Consider the following 16,528-nt stretch of genomic DNA (forward strand, 5'->3'; position numbering starts at 1 on the left):
TGATCCCATCTGTCCCGCCATCCCTCTGCCACTGATCCCATCCCTGCACCACCATCCCATTCCCTCACCATCCCTCTGCCACTGAACCTATCCCTCTGTCACTGATCCCATCCCTCCACCATCCTTCTGCCCCTGATCCCATCCCCCTCACCATCCTTCTGCCACTGATACCATCTCTCCCACCATCCCTCTGCCACTGATCCCATCCCTCCACCACCACCATCCCACTCCCTCCCATTTCTCTGCCCCTGATCCCATCCCTCCACCATCCTTCTGCCCCTGATCCCATCCCCCTCACCATCCCTCTGCCACTGATCCCATCCCTCCCACCATCCCTCTGCCACTGATCCCATCCCTCCACCACCACCATCCCACTCCCTCCCATTCCTCTGCCCCTGATCCCATCCCTCCACAACCATACCACCCCCCCCCACCATCCCTGATTCCATCCCTTCCACCATCCCTCTGCCACTAATCCTAGCCCTCACTGCCATCCCTCTGCCACTGATCCCATCCCTCCACCACCATCCCTTGGCAACTGATCCCCCCCGCCATTGATCTCACCACCGCCACTGATTCCATTCCCCTGCCACTGATCCCATCCCTCCCTCCCACCACCACCCCTGATCCCCCCCCCACAACCACTACTGCCACTAATCCCAAGGGGGCACTCAGGAGGATGTAGGGGGAGCTCTGCAGGTACTGTTTTATTACCTCCAGAGTGCCTCCTTATATCTTCCAGAGTGCTGCCTTACATCCTCCTCAGTGCCAGGGTCTTAAAGGTCGCACTTGCGTCTGGGTCCTGGCGTTCCACCACCATGCGGGGGCCTCAAGACAGCATCACTCTTGTGGCTACTGATCCCAGCACCACCTCTTCAGAAGCTGTCATCCTGCCCGGCTGCAGGTGCCCCCTTCACTAGCCCTCCAAGCTAACTTCCCCCCATGTTCCTCCAGACTGACACTCACCAGCCCACCTGGCCAACTCTCAGGAGATCTCCCAGACATGCTGACCTGCTCCTGCTATCCTCTCTCCTTGTTCCTGTGAATCCAAGAAGGACTTCCTCCAGTTGCAGAGGAAGGAGGCAGCAGAGAGAAATTACATTTAGTGCTCTGGATTGAGACAAGTACACACTATAGAGCAGTGGTTCTTAACCTTGTTGGAGGTACTGAACCCCTCCAGTTTCATATGCGCATTCACCGAACCCTTCTTAATTGGAAAAATAAAATATGATTTTTTCAAATTCAAAACATAGGTATATATTATTTTAGGTATATACGTATGACCGGTGTGCCCCCTTTCAATGCGCAGTGACCAGCGTGCCCCCATTCAATGCACAGTGACCAGCGTGCCCCCTTTCAATGCACAGTGAACAGCGTGCCCCCTTTCAATGCACAGTGACCAGCGTGCCCCCTTTCAATGCACAGAGACCAGCGTGCCCCCTTTCAATGCAGAGACCAGCGTGCCCCCTTCAATGCAGAGATCATCGTGCCCCCTTCAATGCAGAGACCATCGTGCCCCCTTAAATGCAGAGTGAACAGTGTGCCAAGCCCCCCCGAAACCAGTGCACTTGACTTACCTGTTGTAGCGGCGGCTTCTTTTCTTCAGTCCCCGCGTCTCCTCGAGTCCTCCCGCCTCCTGGCCGAGGAGGAGGAGGATCCGTGTGACAATAGCGAATTTTCATTCGCTATTGTCACGCAATGGGTGGGCTCGGGGCACACTGCTCTGCGCCCTGGGTCCACCCTTTCCTACTAGAGCCAAATTGTAATAGGCGGGGAGTCGGGGACTGTCTGGGAGGAGGTGGCTTGGAGGAGAAAGGGGTGATGTCACTGGTTGCTAGACCCTAAGCGACTCTAGCCTAGCAACCAATGCAGTGTGTGGGCTCCGGCCGCCTCCCTGCAGAGAGAGAGCGCCGACAGAGAACAGAGAGAGCAGCAGAGCGGTCAGCGGATCAGGAGGATGATCTACAGATGGTTCTGCGAACTTTCAAATATTTAGTAACCGGTTCTGTGGAACCGGTGCGAACCGGCTGAATCCCACCACTGTGCGTGTCGTCACGAATCATATGAGTCGGGTGTGCCTCCGCCGAACCCACGAGACTGACTCACCGAACCCCTGGGGTTCGATCGAACCCAGGTTAAGAACCACTGCTATAGAGGGATACGCTTTATTCATATTTCATGTTTCATGTTTCCATGTTTGCCTATGATAGCTGTTTATTAGATGTACTGATGTTACTGTTTACAGTTTGCATTGTTTAGGATAATGTGATCAAGCTCTTACCTGATTTTGTGTGGTATATATTCTGTGAGAATTTACACGAGTCAGTAACAGCTTGCACCTAAGCTAGTGTCATCTAGTTCTTGAGTGCAATGCTCAGTCATAATACCTGGTTCCTGGTTCCAGAGTGGAGAAATCTGTATCTTGGTAAAGGCACCCAAGCTGGTGAGCAGAGAGCATAACATCATTTAGAAAAGTGGTTTCAACAATCTCCACTGTATCAACTTATAGGTGCACTTCCTATAATTAATACGAATTAAAGTGATACTAAAGTCTCTTTTTTTGTTCCTGTTAAAAATAACAAACATGTTATACTTACCTGCCCTGTGCAGTGGTTTTGCATAGAGCAGCCCCAATCCTCCTATTCCCTTAACTCGCCTGCGCTCCTTGCCCCTCCCTCCTGTTGAGTGCCCCCATAGCAAGCAGCTTGCTATAGGGGCACCCCGAGCCAAGCCACAGCTCCCTGTGTCCATTCAGACACTGAGCCATGGCCTGGCTCTGTCCCATTTCTCTCCTCATTGGCTCACATTGTCTCGTCATTGGCTTTGACAGCAGTGAGTCAATGACGCCACGCTGCTGTCTCAGCCAATGAGAAGGGGAGATCCGGAAAGCCAAGTTTCTCGTGCAACATTGCTGGATCTAAATGGGGCTCAGATAAGTATTAGGGGGGCTATTGCGCACAGAAGGTTTTTATCTTAATGCACAGAATGCATTAAGAAAAAAAACCTTCTGCCTTTTTAACCATTTTAAATAAAAACAAATAGCTACAAAACATGCTCAAACAGTGCAAAACATGGTGGTACAATAATGCACAAATTGTAAATCATCAATGTCAATACAAATCATTATGTATGCTGAACAGAGATCGCAGAACACTTGTGTAATAGATCACTGGAAAGGCAGCCCTGATCAGCACATCAAACTTCCAATGTGGTAGATCGCCACAGATGGGAGGCAACCAAAACAATAAATACTGCTTCCAATATTCCTCCAAAACATCAAAGAAGAGCAGGAGCCCACATAGTGTAAAACTGCTATGTAAATCGCTTTTATTGGGCAAAAGGCAGGTAGTGAAACGCTGTGCTTACTGCAGTCATTGGGCATCTTGACGTCACTGATTTAGCCCCCGCAAAATGCGTTTCGTTGACACAGAACATCATCAGGAGATTGGAGCATGCTCCAATCTATTACACCAGTGTTCCATGATCTCTGTTAACCTGGAGATCATGGGGATCTGGTAAGAAGTTTTGTGAATGGTGGTGGAGGACTCACCTGCTGCCTTTACTTTCACCTTTAGTGATTTGCAAGGACATTTATGATTGACAAATTGTGCAATAATTGTGTAGCACAGCCCCCATAGGGGTCGCTCAGTATAGATTTCCCTGGGTATCCCTCTGATTATCCTGCAGCCAGTTGCTTGGGTATTTTCACTTGACCAGGTGCACAGTCATCAGCTCGTTATCCAATGACCAGTCCAGGAGATTTTTTTATGTATTTTTTGGCAGAACTTGGATAGGAGAAGGGATTAGTGGGATACTTGGCCTCACTTGGTTGAACTGAATAGTAGACCCTCTGCTGAACCATACAGCATTCGTATGGAAGAATAAGTTGCTTTGCTTACTCTGGCAGCAGATTCAATGAACTCTGATTCTACAGGACACTAACCAGTGTCCCCTTTAGCTGGCACCCGTCCACTGACTTTACTAGATTAAAGAGATGGCCTTCACAGAATAGGCCCCTAGATTTAGGTCTGTACTCACAGTAGCCAGGAACAGATCCTTCTAGGAGTGTCTTCCTCCCAGTCAGCTCTGCAGGACATCTGTGTTGCAGCTTCTGCAACTATGGCCCTCAGGTCGAGTACCTGAGGCCACACGGCAGCCTGTACAGAGAAGGGGCAGCAAACCCCCTTACTTGGGGACCCCGCTCTCCAACCGAAAACCCCGTGCACACTTGCTCTCTTGATACAAGTACATTAACCCAGCATGCCTTGAGGCATCTTCCTCTGCCAATGGCTCCCTGTTAGGCAGAGAGTACTTACATTTGCAAAGAATTTTGCCTGGTAGGCAGGGAAACCCAAAAACGATGCACTCTCTAGCACCTACCTAGGAGGGTGCTACAATTGTAATGCTTTGCACTGTATGAGCACGTTTTGTAGATATTTGTTTGCGTTTATGTGCATTTTTATTTAATTCATATTATTTAATTAATATAAGATATTAATTAATGGATTAATTCATTTAATCAACTAATTGTATGTAATGCATATTAATTATAAGAAGTGCAGCCATAAGTTTATGCAAATTCACATTTATCTGGTATTCTGATAATTTGGTGTGCAGCATCCCAAATTTTTTGGGATACACACGCAAAAAGTTTATTTATTACCAATCTGCACTCACTCAATTATGGAGAAGCTCAAGGATCACGAAGTGGAATGTGTTGGAAAATGTTGTCCTGTCTCCCACTGTTCTGGATGAATATTTTTCAGCTCAGCTCTAGAGATCTCAGTTTTTGTGCGTGGTAGGATATGCTCTGTAGAGAGCTAGAGGGTGGATTGATTGTGAAGTAACAGCCGTCATGTCTCTGGGGTATAATGTAATACAGCTTCCCACTTAACAGAACTAAGCTCAATTAATGAGACCTATAGATTGTGGCACTTTCAGATGACAAAGTAATTAAAGGTTCAGATGACATTTGTGGTCATCAGCAATTTGCAAAATTCAGTCTAACGAGAATCTAACAAAACACTGTCAGATCCCAGAATGCTAGACTTAACAAGCTTCTTTAAAAAAGCAAAGAGGGAAATGCAAAGATTGCTATCCCACAGCAGAGGCAGTTTGGCTCTACACACTGCCTTACGGCATAAGAGAGAGGTAGGCGATTAAGGAGTATCTTAGGAGAGCCTCCGCATAATGCAATCATTGGTATGAATATGTGCAGTAATTAGCAAATTAAATAAAGAAAACACAATTAAAAATAAAATTATTAAAAATCAACAAGCCAGAATCTTAATAGCATGTGTTCATGACTGCATTCATTATTTTTTTTTGCTTCTAGATAGTTCTTTCCATAAGCGTCCAAAGTTTAAAGGAGATGTGAAGTGTATTGTCAGTGAGCACATACTGTATGTATTTACTTTAAAGCTGAACTCCAGAATAAACATATATTATCTAATATCCAGATCTGTGTAGTAATCTAGTGTGATACTTTCGCTCTGTGCAGGAGCTTCCTGAAATAAAGACTGGTCACTGCTGCCGTCTCTCCTTGTGCAGAGTGGCTGGTCTTGTCACTACCCGCTCCTGTAGTTTTCTGTAGGCTGCCTTTATTGGGTGGGTGTGCTGGGTGGGGCCTGCAGATTCCCTCCCACAGCTCTGCAGTGGCGGCCCGTCCATTGGGGGGCACAGGGGCACCGCCCCCCATCCATGCGTCCGGCCCCCTAGGATTCCAATAGGGTTTTTTATTTATTTTTTTGAAACACCTGATTAGAGCCAGAGGCTCTAATAGGCTTCAAAAAAGGGTGGACTCGGGGAGCAGAGCACTGCACCCTGAGCCCACCCAGTTGTGTGACAATAGCAAATGAATATTCACTATTGCCACACTGATTCTCCTCCTGGCCAATCAGGAAGTGGGTCCTAACACCTGTTTCCCAATTGGCTGAAAGGAAAAGGAATGCTATTGGCCAAGAAGCGGGGAGGAGATGGCTGCCTGAGAAGGGACATGAAGGAGCCTGAGGGGGAAGCCGCCACCGCCTGTCATTCCGGAGGAACAAGGTAAGTAAACTGACTGACTGACTGATGGGTGGGCAGGGGAGAGATGTGGAGGTGCAGGCTGGAGTGATTTGGGGGGGGGGGTCCATCTGACGCCCCCTCCCCCCCCCCCTGACTTATGGAGCACCAGCCGCCATTGCTGCACAGACTATGCGCAGCACAGTGATGTTGTCACTGCTACTTTTATATGGAAATAACAGGAATTGCAAAGGCATTTGGTATGCCAAAACACATTTAGATCAATTGTGGTTATTGAGGAATGTGTGACCCGAGTTCAGCTTTAACCGTATACTGGCAGAAAGGATGCTGTGCTGTGCAGAATCACGTACCTGTAAGTGATCCTGCACTTCCAGGTCTGGGACTCGCATGCACACCACCAGCAACTGGCTTCTGCTGTGATTGGACACAGCGGGAGCCAACCAGTGGGTCTGGCAGACTCGATGTCCACCAGGACCCGTTTATTCTTTGGGAGAGAAGCAGAATGGCAGTCTGCCTATGTAAACAAGGCAGATGGCCATTCTGTGAGAAGGGAAGGCAGTGATCCAGTGTTTCTAAAAAGCAGGAGCAAGGATCTCTGCCTTCCCATAGTACAAGCACCTCATCCACAGTTAGTAAGCACTCCCTAGGCACAAATTTAACCCTTTGATCACCCCTGATGTTAACCCCTTCCCTGCTAGTGTCATTAGTATAGTAACAGTGCATATTTTTAGCGTGGATCACTCTATTAGTGTCACTGGTCCCCAAAAAAGTGTCAAAAGTGTCACTTGGTGTCCGAATTGTCCACCCCAATGTCACAGTCCCACTAAAAGTCGCTGATCGCTGCCATTACTAGTAAAAATAAATAGAAATATTCTAAATATATACCTGTAGTTTGTAGACGCTATAACTTTTGCGCAAACCAATCAATATACAGATTTTTTTTTACCAAAAATATGTAGCAGAATACATGTTGGCCTAAATTGCTGAAGAAATTAGATTTTTTTCATTTTTTATTAGATATGTTTTATAGCAGAAAATAAAAATGTATTTTTTATTTTTTTTTAAATTGTTGGTCTTTATTTACTTATAGCACAAAAAATAAAAAACGCACAGAGGTTATCAAATACAACCAAAAGAAAGCTCTATTTGTGGGGAAAAAAGGACATACATTTTATTTGGTTACAGTGAGCGGAAGTTGTTAAAGTAATTGTAAAGCCTTTAGATTTTTCACCCCCCCAGCACCCCCCCTTTTGCGTGCCTGAGCCCAATACGATCCAGTGGTGTGGACCAGAGCAGCAGCTCTCACCGCTGTCCCCCTCCTCATTGGGCAGATTGATAACTCTTGCTGTTGTCAATCAAATGCTGTGACATGGGGGGTGGTGCAGAGACACTTGCTCTGTGTCAATAGACGCAGACAGGGTGGCTCAGGGGCGAGCAAGCACGGGTGCCCTCATGGAAAGCGGCTTTCCGTGGGAGCAGCCGCCGAAGAGAAGGGCCCTGAAGCTCTGGCTGGGGACCACAGAATAAGAGGATCCGGGCTACTCTGTGCAAAGCATTGCACAGAGCAGGTAAGTATAACATGTTTTGTTATTTTAATTTAAAAAAAAAAAAACTGAACACTTTAAATACAACTTTTACAAAAAAATTTAACATGTAACATGCTTGCGCTTCCATATTTTATCCTATTGGATTTGTAGTGTAGCCACTAGCAGCAGGGTAGAAAAGCTACAATGGCTCTGCCTTATTGCTGTGATAAAGTTGATATTAAACCCTTAGTTTTTTATGCATGTTCAGGAGCTGATTTTATCACTTTCTGAGTATGCAGCTTCTTCATCTTTTATTACTGTTCTATGTTCCAGTTTAGGCTGGTGCCATAACTACAGCCCCAGGTTTCCTGTTTCAGGGTGGCTTTTTTTTCTTGCAGCATCCTATAGAACCACCCTTGCATGCAAGGATTAGAATTGTGTTTCCCTACACTGTGTGCATCAATAGAAACACACAGCCCCATAGCCTGGGATGGCAAGATACTGCCCTGCTCATCCTCCCTGCTGCAAGCTAACAAACAAACTTGAAAGTGCACTGCCCACTGCTAACTCTTTCCTGTTAAGACCAGACATTCAAGGAAGCAGGACTGAGAGAGCAGAAGCAAGCAACAACACTGAAAGTTGTAAACTGCAAGTGCTGGGGTAAAATTTGTAACACTTTGCTGGGGAATGTTCATTTTATTGTGTTCATTGTGCTAAGATAAAAAATACTGAGGGTTTCTTACTACTTTAACAACTGCTGAGATAGGATTTAAAGTGTTATAAAACTCACAACAGTAAAAATCAGTCTGTACATGCAGTAAAACATGCTTGTTATGCTCACTGTAAGGGGTTAATCCTCTGCATTGTGTAAAAAGGCTGTTTGATCCTGTCTTCTCTGATCCTCCCCTCCTTCCACCGTCCCCTGATAATTTCCTGATAACACAGAGTCTATGGAGTTCTTTTCTTAGGAGAGTGCATGTGGTCAGCACTGTCCAGACAGAGGGTCAGGGTTCTTGCAGTCCCAAAAGGAAAGTCAGAGTAGAATGAAAATTCATGGTTACATAGTTGGTAAAGTTTAATAAAGACAATAGTCCATCCAGTTCAACCTGTGTTGGTGGTTGTGTGTGTAGGAAATAATTTCCCATATCCACATATATTGCTAAGATGCACGGCCAAGAGTCTTTGAAACCTATCCATACTTCCTGCCGAAACCACCGATTGTGAAAGAGAGTTCCACATCCTTACCTCCCTGACAGTGAAATACCCCCTACGCAGCTTCTCTTTCAGTCTCATCAGGTGGCCCCGTGTTCTCTTACACTTCATGGGACTGAAAAGTTTCATACTTGGGCTCACCCAAATATCACCATCACCATTGGGATCTCCATTGGGATATTTGAATATATCTCCTCCAAAGCGTCTCTTCTGCAGTGAGAATAAATTTAGTGCTTGTAGTCATTCCTCATAATTGGGGTCCTTTAGTCCCCATATTAATTAAGTTGCTCTTCTCTGGACTCTCTCCAGCTCCAGCACATCCTTTCTGAAGAATGGTGACCAGAACTGGACGGAATACTCCAGGTGCGGCTGAACCAGAGTTTTATAAAATGGCAGGATTATCATTTTTTCCTTGGAGTAAATTCCCCTTTTAATGCATGCTGATATTCTGCCGGCTTTGGTAGCTGCAGCTTGACACTGCACTTTATCATCCCCTTGAATAGTTTACATACTACCGATGTTAGACTGACAGACCTATAGTTTCCAGAAATATAACTCTTCCCTTTTTTGTATCTTGGTACCACGTGGGCTTTTCCCCAATCAGTTGGTACCAATCCTGTCAGCATGTTGTCCATAGAGATAAGGAATAGCAGTCTGGCTATAACCTGACTGAGTTCCTTAAGGACTCTTGGGTGTAAGTCATCTTGTCCTGGTGATTTATTTATGTTGGGCTTCTCTAATCCTATCTGGACCCCAGCCTCTGTTAGCCACATGGGTAGATCCTGTGACATGTTACTAACCATACAGTAATGGTTGTTATACCCTTCCTTTTCCTGTTTGAAGAAAGCTGCCTTCTCCTTGTCATCTGTAACCATCCTTCCCTTCTCCGTCCTTATTACTGTTAATATATTTTTTTTCTTTTTTGCTCTTCTAACTCGTCTTACAAGCTTTAACCAGACACTGATAGAAGTAACAGGACTGCTATATACTGCTGAGGAGAAAAGGTATTTACCAGTTTATGTTTACTAAAATAATTGCAGTTCCATGTTCTGTGTACTGTGGGAGAGCAGATATAATGAATGCAGGATCCTAATTTTAGTAACACTGTATTCCTCACAGAGAGTGCACGCTTTTCAGAAATTAAAATGACTTGTAGAATTGCATCGTGAGAAGAAGCAGTAAAGCATAACCACTGTGTAAAGCCGCAAAGCAGGAAAAGCTTGCATGTGTAATCAGCAAATATGCCCTCTTGTTATGATTCGCCTGTATACATATCATTAAGGATGCTATCTCCAGTTGCATGTATCAGCTTTAATCTGTCCCCATTCAGAGGTTTGTTTTGCATACATGATTACATACAAACTATACATAAAACTTAAAACCACACACACACACACACACACATAAAACCAACACACACATTGATAATAATTCATACATGAAACTAATCGCATTACCGGGTACTGTATGTCTAATAAACTTTGGATATTACTGCGGCAAAGTGGCTCGTTATCGTCTGACGACGTAGTACTACGTCGTCAGACACTCCCCCTTCTCGGCGGCGCACGCACGCCGCCGGAGGCTCGCTCCCGCTGTATTCAGTCACAGCGGGAGTCGGGCCAGGGGAGGAGCAGCGGCGATCGTCGGGGATCTAGTGTGGAGATCCGCCTGCTTGTGTAAACACAAGCGGGCGGATCTCCTAAGTGACAGGCAGGGTCAGATTGCAGGGTTCAGCGTAGCTGAACCCTGGATCTGTCCTTGTATCAAATAGTCACCTCCCCCCACACACGTCAGTAAGCACCAGGCATACATTAACCCCTCCCTCTCCAATAAAATTAACCCCTTCCCTGCCAGTGTAATTTTTACAGTAACGGTGCATATATATAGCACTGATTACTGTAGTAATGTCACTGGTACCCCAAAAGTCTCAAACATGTCAGTCAAGGGTCCGATCTGTCCCCCGCAAATGTCGCAGTCCCGCAAAAAAAATCGCAGATCGCCGTCATTACGCGTTAAAAAAAAAAAACACCAAAAATGACAGAAATCTTTCTCTTTGTTAGTAAACGCAATAACTTTTGCGCAAACCAATCAAAATACGCTTATTGTGAATTTTTTTTACCAAACATAGGTAGCAGAAAACAAATTGGCCAAAAATGTTAAAAAATTTTGATTTTTACATTTTTTTGGGGGGAATTTCATAAAAAAAATTTGAAAAATATTGTTGTTTTTTCAAAATGTACGCTCTTTTTTTGTTTATAGTGCAAAAAGTAAAAATCGCACAGGTGATCAAATACCACCAAAAGAAAGCTCTGTTTGTGGGAAAAATAGGACATAAATTTCGTTTGGGTATGGCGTCGCACGACCGCGCAATTGTCAGTTAAAGTTGCACAGCGCCAAAAAGTGGCCCAGTCGTAAGACAGCAAAATCCTCTAGTGGTAAAGTGGTTAAAGCGGAGTTCCGGCCACTCATTTTTTTTTTTCAATAAAAATACCCCCGGGACAGTCAGGGCTAGTACATTCCACAATGGATAGCCTATGTACTGTCCCGGGTCGCACTTACCTTTTAGAAGAAATACTTACCTTGAAAATTTATTCTCCAGCGCTGCCATCTCGGATGTGGGCAGCTTAAGCCAGCGCGTCCTCTTCTGCGTCCTCTTCCGTGTCATCTTCTCCCAGAATGCACTGCACCGGCCCTGCTCATCCCTCCACAGCTTCTGGGCATGCCCAGAAGCTGTTTAGCAGGGAATGAGGCGCCGTACCGGAAGTGACAAGCGGGGCCGGTGCAGGCGCATTGATTCCTGGGAGCGATGACGTTCAGCTCCCAGGAATCAATGCAAAGAGGAAGTGATGGCGCGGGCCGCGGCCGCAGAGGGAGGAAGTGGAAGAAAGGTGAGTATATTTTTCTTCAATAACTAGGTAAGTAAACAAAAAAAAAAAAATCGTAAGTATCCATTTCTTTTTCAGGTGACCAATAGCAAGCGGATGGCCCAAAATCGATTATGTCGATTTTGTGGCATGAACTTTGCCTTAATTCCAATTAAGCAAAGGAAAACATACATGAAATCCGTTTTACCTGCCCCAAGATGTTTATGTGTGTCCATCCAAAATAAAAAATTGTACAGCTCTGCCATACAGCAGAGCAGGAGAGCAGACCTGATTGTTCTCTGCTGCAACTCAGTAACACTTACAGGTCTTGTCCCTCCTCCAGCCTGTGACTGGGTTGAAAGAATAGGCAGATGACTGTTGTCTCCTCCTATCAGCAGACTCCTTGTAAGCACATGAGCACTGCAGCACAGCGGATTTGCTCCTTTTGCTGCTTCTTCCTCTCCTAGTCAGAGTTCTTCTGTACAGCAGAAGGGTGTTTTTTCAAGTCAAATTCAGGTACTTACAATGCTTGCATTAAAAAAAAAAAAATCAACGCATAATAATTCAGCGAATACAGAACTGTGGTAATTTGAGCCTTTTATATCTGCCCGGAGTTCTGCTTCAAAGTCCATCTCCAGGCAAAAATACAACTTTTGTTGCATAGGTTTTCAAAGTGTTTTTGTTCCTATGTGTCTATATCTTTTTCTGTATTCACAAGATGCAAGCTTGGTGGTAATGTGCTGAAAGCACACAGACAATGCAAACAGCTAAACACGCTTAAGTGCTCTCAAGATGTATTTGACAAATGCATTGTGGGAAATCAAATTGCATGCTTGCTGAGAAAACTCCAATATCAAGTGCCGATGACATAACCATATATGTAACGCCGAAACCATGAAGGCAAACACTTCACACCTGTAGTCAATTCCTGAAGCTGGCTGTCGATGAGATAACTGTTCCTCAACAAAGATTTGACTAAACAAACTAGATTTAGACCATTCTAAAATGTGTGATGCAAATAATTCACCTGTCATTCTGAGTGCATGAGCTGTGAAGTAGCAGATATTTCACAGATGTCACAGCAGGTCCTCTCCCCCCCCCCCCCTCTCCCCCCTTCTGAGTGATCATTCTTACCAATACCATCACTTATTAAACAGGGTCTGCTGAGAATTTTTTTCCATTATGTTGGAAAATCAATTTGATTATTATCAGTGATCAATTATTTTTAACTAAAACAAACTGACTGTCACACAAGCTCGTTGTGTTGTTCAATCAACGCCAAATTTGACGACACATTGTTCTGCCTGCGGCCAGCTTGACGCGGACAATATCCCTCTGGATTAGCCTTTTTCAACTAGGGTTCCTCCAGAGATTAATAAGGGTTCCTTGAGAAATTAGCCATTTCTGGCTCTCAGATAAGTGACCACTGACTCCAATTATATTTTTACACTATCTGTCAAGGTAATTCCTCCCTTTGAGCAGGAGAGTAAAGGGCCCATTCTCCCAATAGCCACCAATATTGGGGGGGGGGGGGGGGGTCATTCTCCACTGATGATTGATAAAAGAGGGCACTTCACTAACTACTAATGTGAGGAACACTACAATTTTCACTGTCCATGTTTCTTTTCTGGCCATATTATTTTTATGATTTTGTCATTCAATACTGAATACTGAAAATAATTTATTATCAGGGGGTTCTTGAGACCCTTCTTGCTAAAAAGGTTGAAAAAGGCTTCACTAGATGTAATCGTAATGTACAATGTTCTGTAGACAAAGGCATAAGTAGAAGGGGGTCCAGCAAGGTTAAGCCAGGTTGCATTTTTAACCTAAATGTGCATGCTTCTGTAAGTAATTTATTCTTAATAAATGCATTTACATTCTAGTACAAGAAATATGGAACAAAAAACATGCGAAGCAATATGTACAAATTGTCTTATGTAACATCAGCCTGAATTCTCCACTTGATTGCCTGATTACTTAGTCCCCAGACTGACATTTCTTGTAAAAATTGCAAGACCAGGATTCTGTGGCTCAACAGCTGTTATGGAACTACAAGCCCCAGTTGAGCCAAAATCCCAAATGTCTCCTCTTGTCTATAACGACCGCTAAGAGAGATAAAATCTCAGCTAGCTTCTGTTGCCAGTCACGACTGCTATGAAACTACAAGCCCCAGCACAGTCAAAAATCCAGATGGCTTCTCTTGCCAGTTGTGGTTGCTATGGAACTACAAATCCCAGTAAAGCTAAAATCTCAGATGGCTTCTCTTGCCAGTTATGGAAATCTCAGATGGCTTCTCTTGCCAGTTATGGTTGCTATAGAACTACAAATCCCAGTAAAGCTAAAATCTCAGATAGCTTCTCTTGCCAGTTATGGTTGCTATAGAACTACAAATCCCAGTAAAGCTAAAATCTCAGATGGCTTCTCTTGCCAGTCATGACTGCTTTGGAACTACAAGCCCCAGTAGAACTAATATCTCAGCTGGCTTCTCTTGCCCGTAATGACTGTTATAAAACTACAAGCCCCAGCACAGCCAAACCCCAGCTGGCCTCTCTTGCCCATCATGACTGCTATGGAACTACAAGCCTGAGTAGAGCTAAAACCCCAGTTGGCTTCTCTTGCCCATCATGACTGTTAGAGAACTACAAGCCTCAGAAGAGCTCAAATCCCAGATGACTTCTCTTGCTCATCAAGACCGCTATGGAACTACAAGCATTAGTAAATAAAAAATTCCGGCTGGCTTCTCTTGCCCATCATGATTTCTATGGAACTACAAGCCCCACTAGAGCCAAAATCCCAGCTGGCTTTTCTTGCCAGTTATGACTGCTATGGAACTACAAGCCCCAGTAGAACCACAATTTCAACTGGCTTCTATTGCCCGCAATGACTGCTATAAAACTACAAGCCCCAGCAGAGCCAACACCCCATCTGGCTTCTCTTGCCCATCATGACTGCTATGGAACTACAAGCCTCAGTAGAGCTAAAACCTCAGCAGGCTTCTCTTGCCAATCATGACTGCTATGGAACTATAAGCCTCAGTAGAGCTAAAATACCAACTGGCTTCTGTTGTCTGTCACAACTACTATGTAACTACAAGCCCCAGAAGAGCCAAAATCTCAGATGGCTACTCTTGCCCATCATGACGCCTATGTAACTACGAGCCTCAGTAGAGCTAAAATCCCAGCTGGCTTTTCTTGTCCATCACGACTGCTATGGAACTACAAGCCTCAATAGAGCTAAAATCCCAGCTGGCTTCTCTTGCTCATCACGACTCCTATAGAACTACAAGCCTCAGAAGAGCTAAAATCCCAGATGGCTTCTCTTGCTCATCAAGACTCCTATGGAACTACAAGCCTCAATAGAGCTATAATCCCAGCTGGCTTCTCTTGTACGTCACGACTGCTATGGATCTAAAAGCCCCGGTAGAGCCAAAATCCCAGATGGCTTCTCTTGCCCATCACGACTTCCAGAGTCCGGTACAAAGGCAGGCTGAAGACTAGAAAAAGCACTTACTTCTTATTTCCACGCTCTGTACAACCTCTCCTCTGGACAGCAAGGCATTGTTTGATGGTGTCTTACTACTGGGTTCAAGAATAGAAGGGTGTATAAATAAATTAATTGGAGAAAGGGTGTAGAAGGAATCCACAGCGTGCCAAACCCAAAAAAAAAGCTGGAGGAGAGATACTGACCAGGAGGGGATGAAGTGGAAAAGTGAGAGGAGAGCAAAGAGCAAGCTACTGTGTAGATGGGAGGGAAGAGGGGGCTCAGGATCCAGGGGGGGTTTCAGCTGGAAATGAAAGCATTGCAAGAGAGGCAGAACTACAAAGAGCTAGCTAGGGAGGGAGGCTGCTGTGTAGAAATGGAAAATTTCTTAGTCAGGGAAACGGAGGAATGCAGGAGAGACAGTATAATGGGAATAAAGGAGATGCTGGTGGCTGTTAGTTGATAGTGAAAAGCAAATGAGCTAGCACCTGCTTCTTCGTCAGCTGAGCGACTGTGGAATTCTCATAGGCGATTGTCCATCCACTCCCAAGCTACTGGCACCCTACAAGGCTCTTCAACAGGGCTGTCATTCCTTTCTATTATTTAGATAAAAGTGTGGGAATGTGATTAGCTTAAGGGCTGGTTTAGACCTCTGTGCAGAGAATCTTCAAACAGTGTAGTTGTGATTCTGCGATAGGGCACCCCAAGCTTTCATCGCACCCTGGGCAAAGTACATCCAAATAGCTGCGTGCCAAAGATCGTGACCACCAAGGTGTGAACAAACCCATTTCCATAGAGGGGAGGGAGTTCACAGTGGACCTAGTATAAGATAAATTTCTTCATATGAAGTTCATGCACACTAAGTAATATGTAAGTGTAACAGGTAATTAAGTTCATAGGAGATTTAATGAGCCCAGTGGGAAGTTCACAATCGCCAAACATAGCGCTGAACCCTATTGAAGTCTATAGGAGCTGAATCTTATTTTTTTCTTACCTTTCTCAAAGTATTATTTGCAAGGTTTGTTAACCCCTTGCGTTGACCCACGCTGGCTTTGTTTAAAGGGTTCTGAATAATGGGAGACAGAGGTGAAGTTCCTGATATGTGACAACTATGATTGGTGGTCAAAGTGGTCACGTGATCAGAAACTCCTCCCACCAGCTCCTGATTTTTACCAGTGGCTGGGAGCTGTCAGTAAGAGCTCGGTCAGTGTCCTGGAAGGGTGCAGTGAGCATGCTATCAGCACAGAAAAACATCATGGATGCACCGATGAATATTAACCACTTAAGCCCCAGAAGATTTTACCCCCTTCCTGACCAGGGCCTATTTTGCGATTTGGCACTGCGTGAATTTAACAGACAATTGCGCGGTCCTGCGATGCTGTACCTAAACTAATTTGGCATCCTTTTTTTCCCCACAAACAG

At 44.9% G+C, this 16,528-nt stretch overlaps 1 protein-coding gene across 1 annotated transcript in view; it reads right to left on the reverse strand.

Moving 5' to 3' along the window:
* The window catches only part of KCNK2 (potassium two pore domain channel subfamily K member 2), a 213,603-nt gene extending 197,789 nt beyond the window's left edge, over positions 1-15,814 (reverse strand). Inside the window, exon 1 of the mRNA XM_082251999.1 lies at positions 15,137-15,814. Within this exon, the coding sequence (XP_082108125.1) occupies position 15,137 (1 nt within the window). The 5' untranslated portion in view covers positions 15,138-15,814. The remainder of the gene's footprint in view (positions 1-15,136) is intronic.
* Positions 15,815-16,528: the final 714 nt, after the last annotated feature.

Source organism: Pelophylax lessonae, assembly GCF_965119305.1.
Source record: "Pelophylax lessonae genome assembly, chromosome: 3".
Classification (NCBI taxonomy): domain Eukaryota; kingdom Metazoa; phylum Chordata; class Amphibia; order Anura; family Ranidae; genus Pelophylax; species Pelophylax lessonae.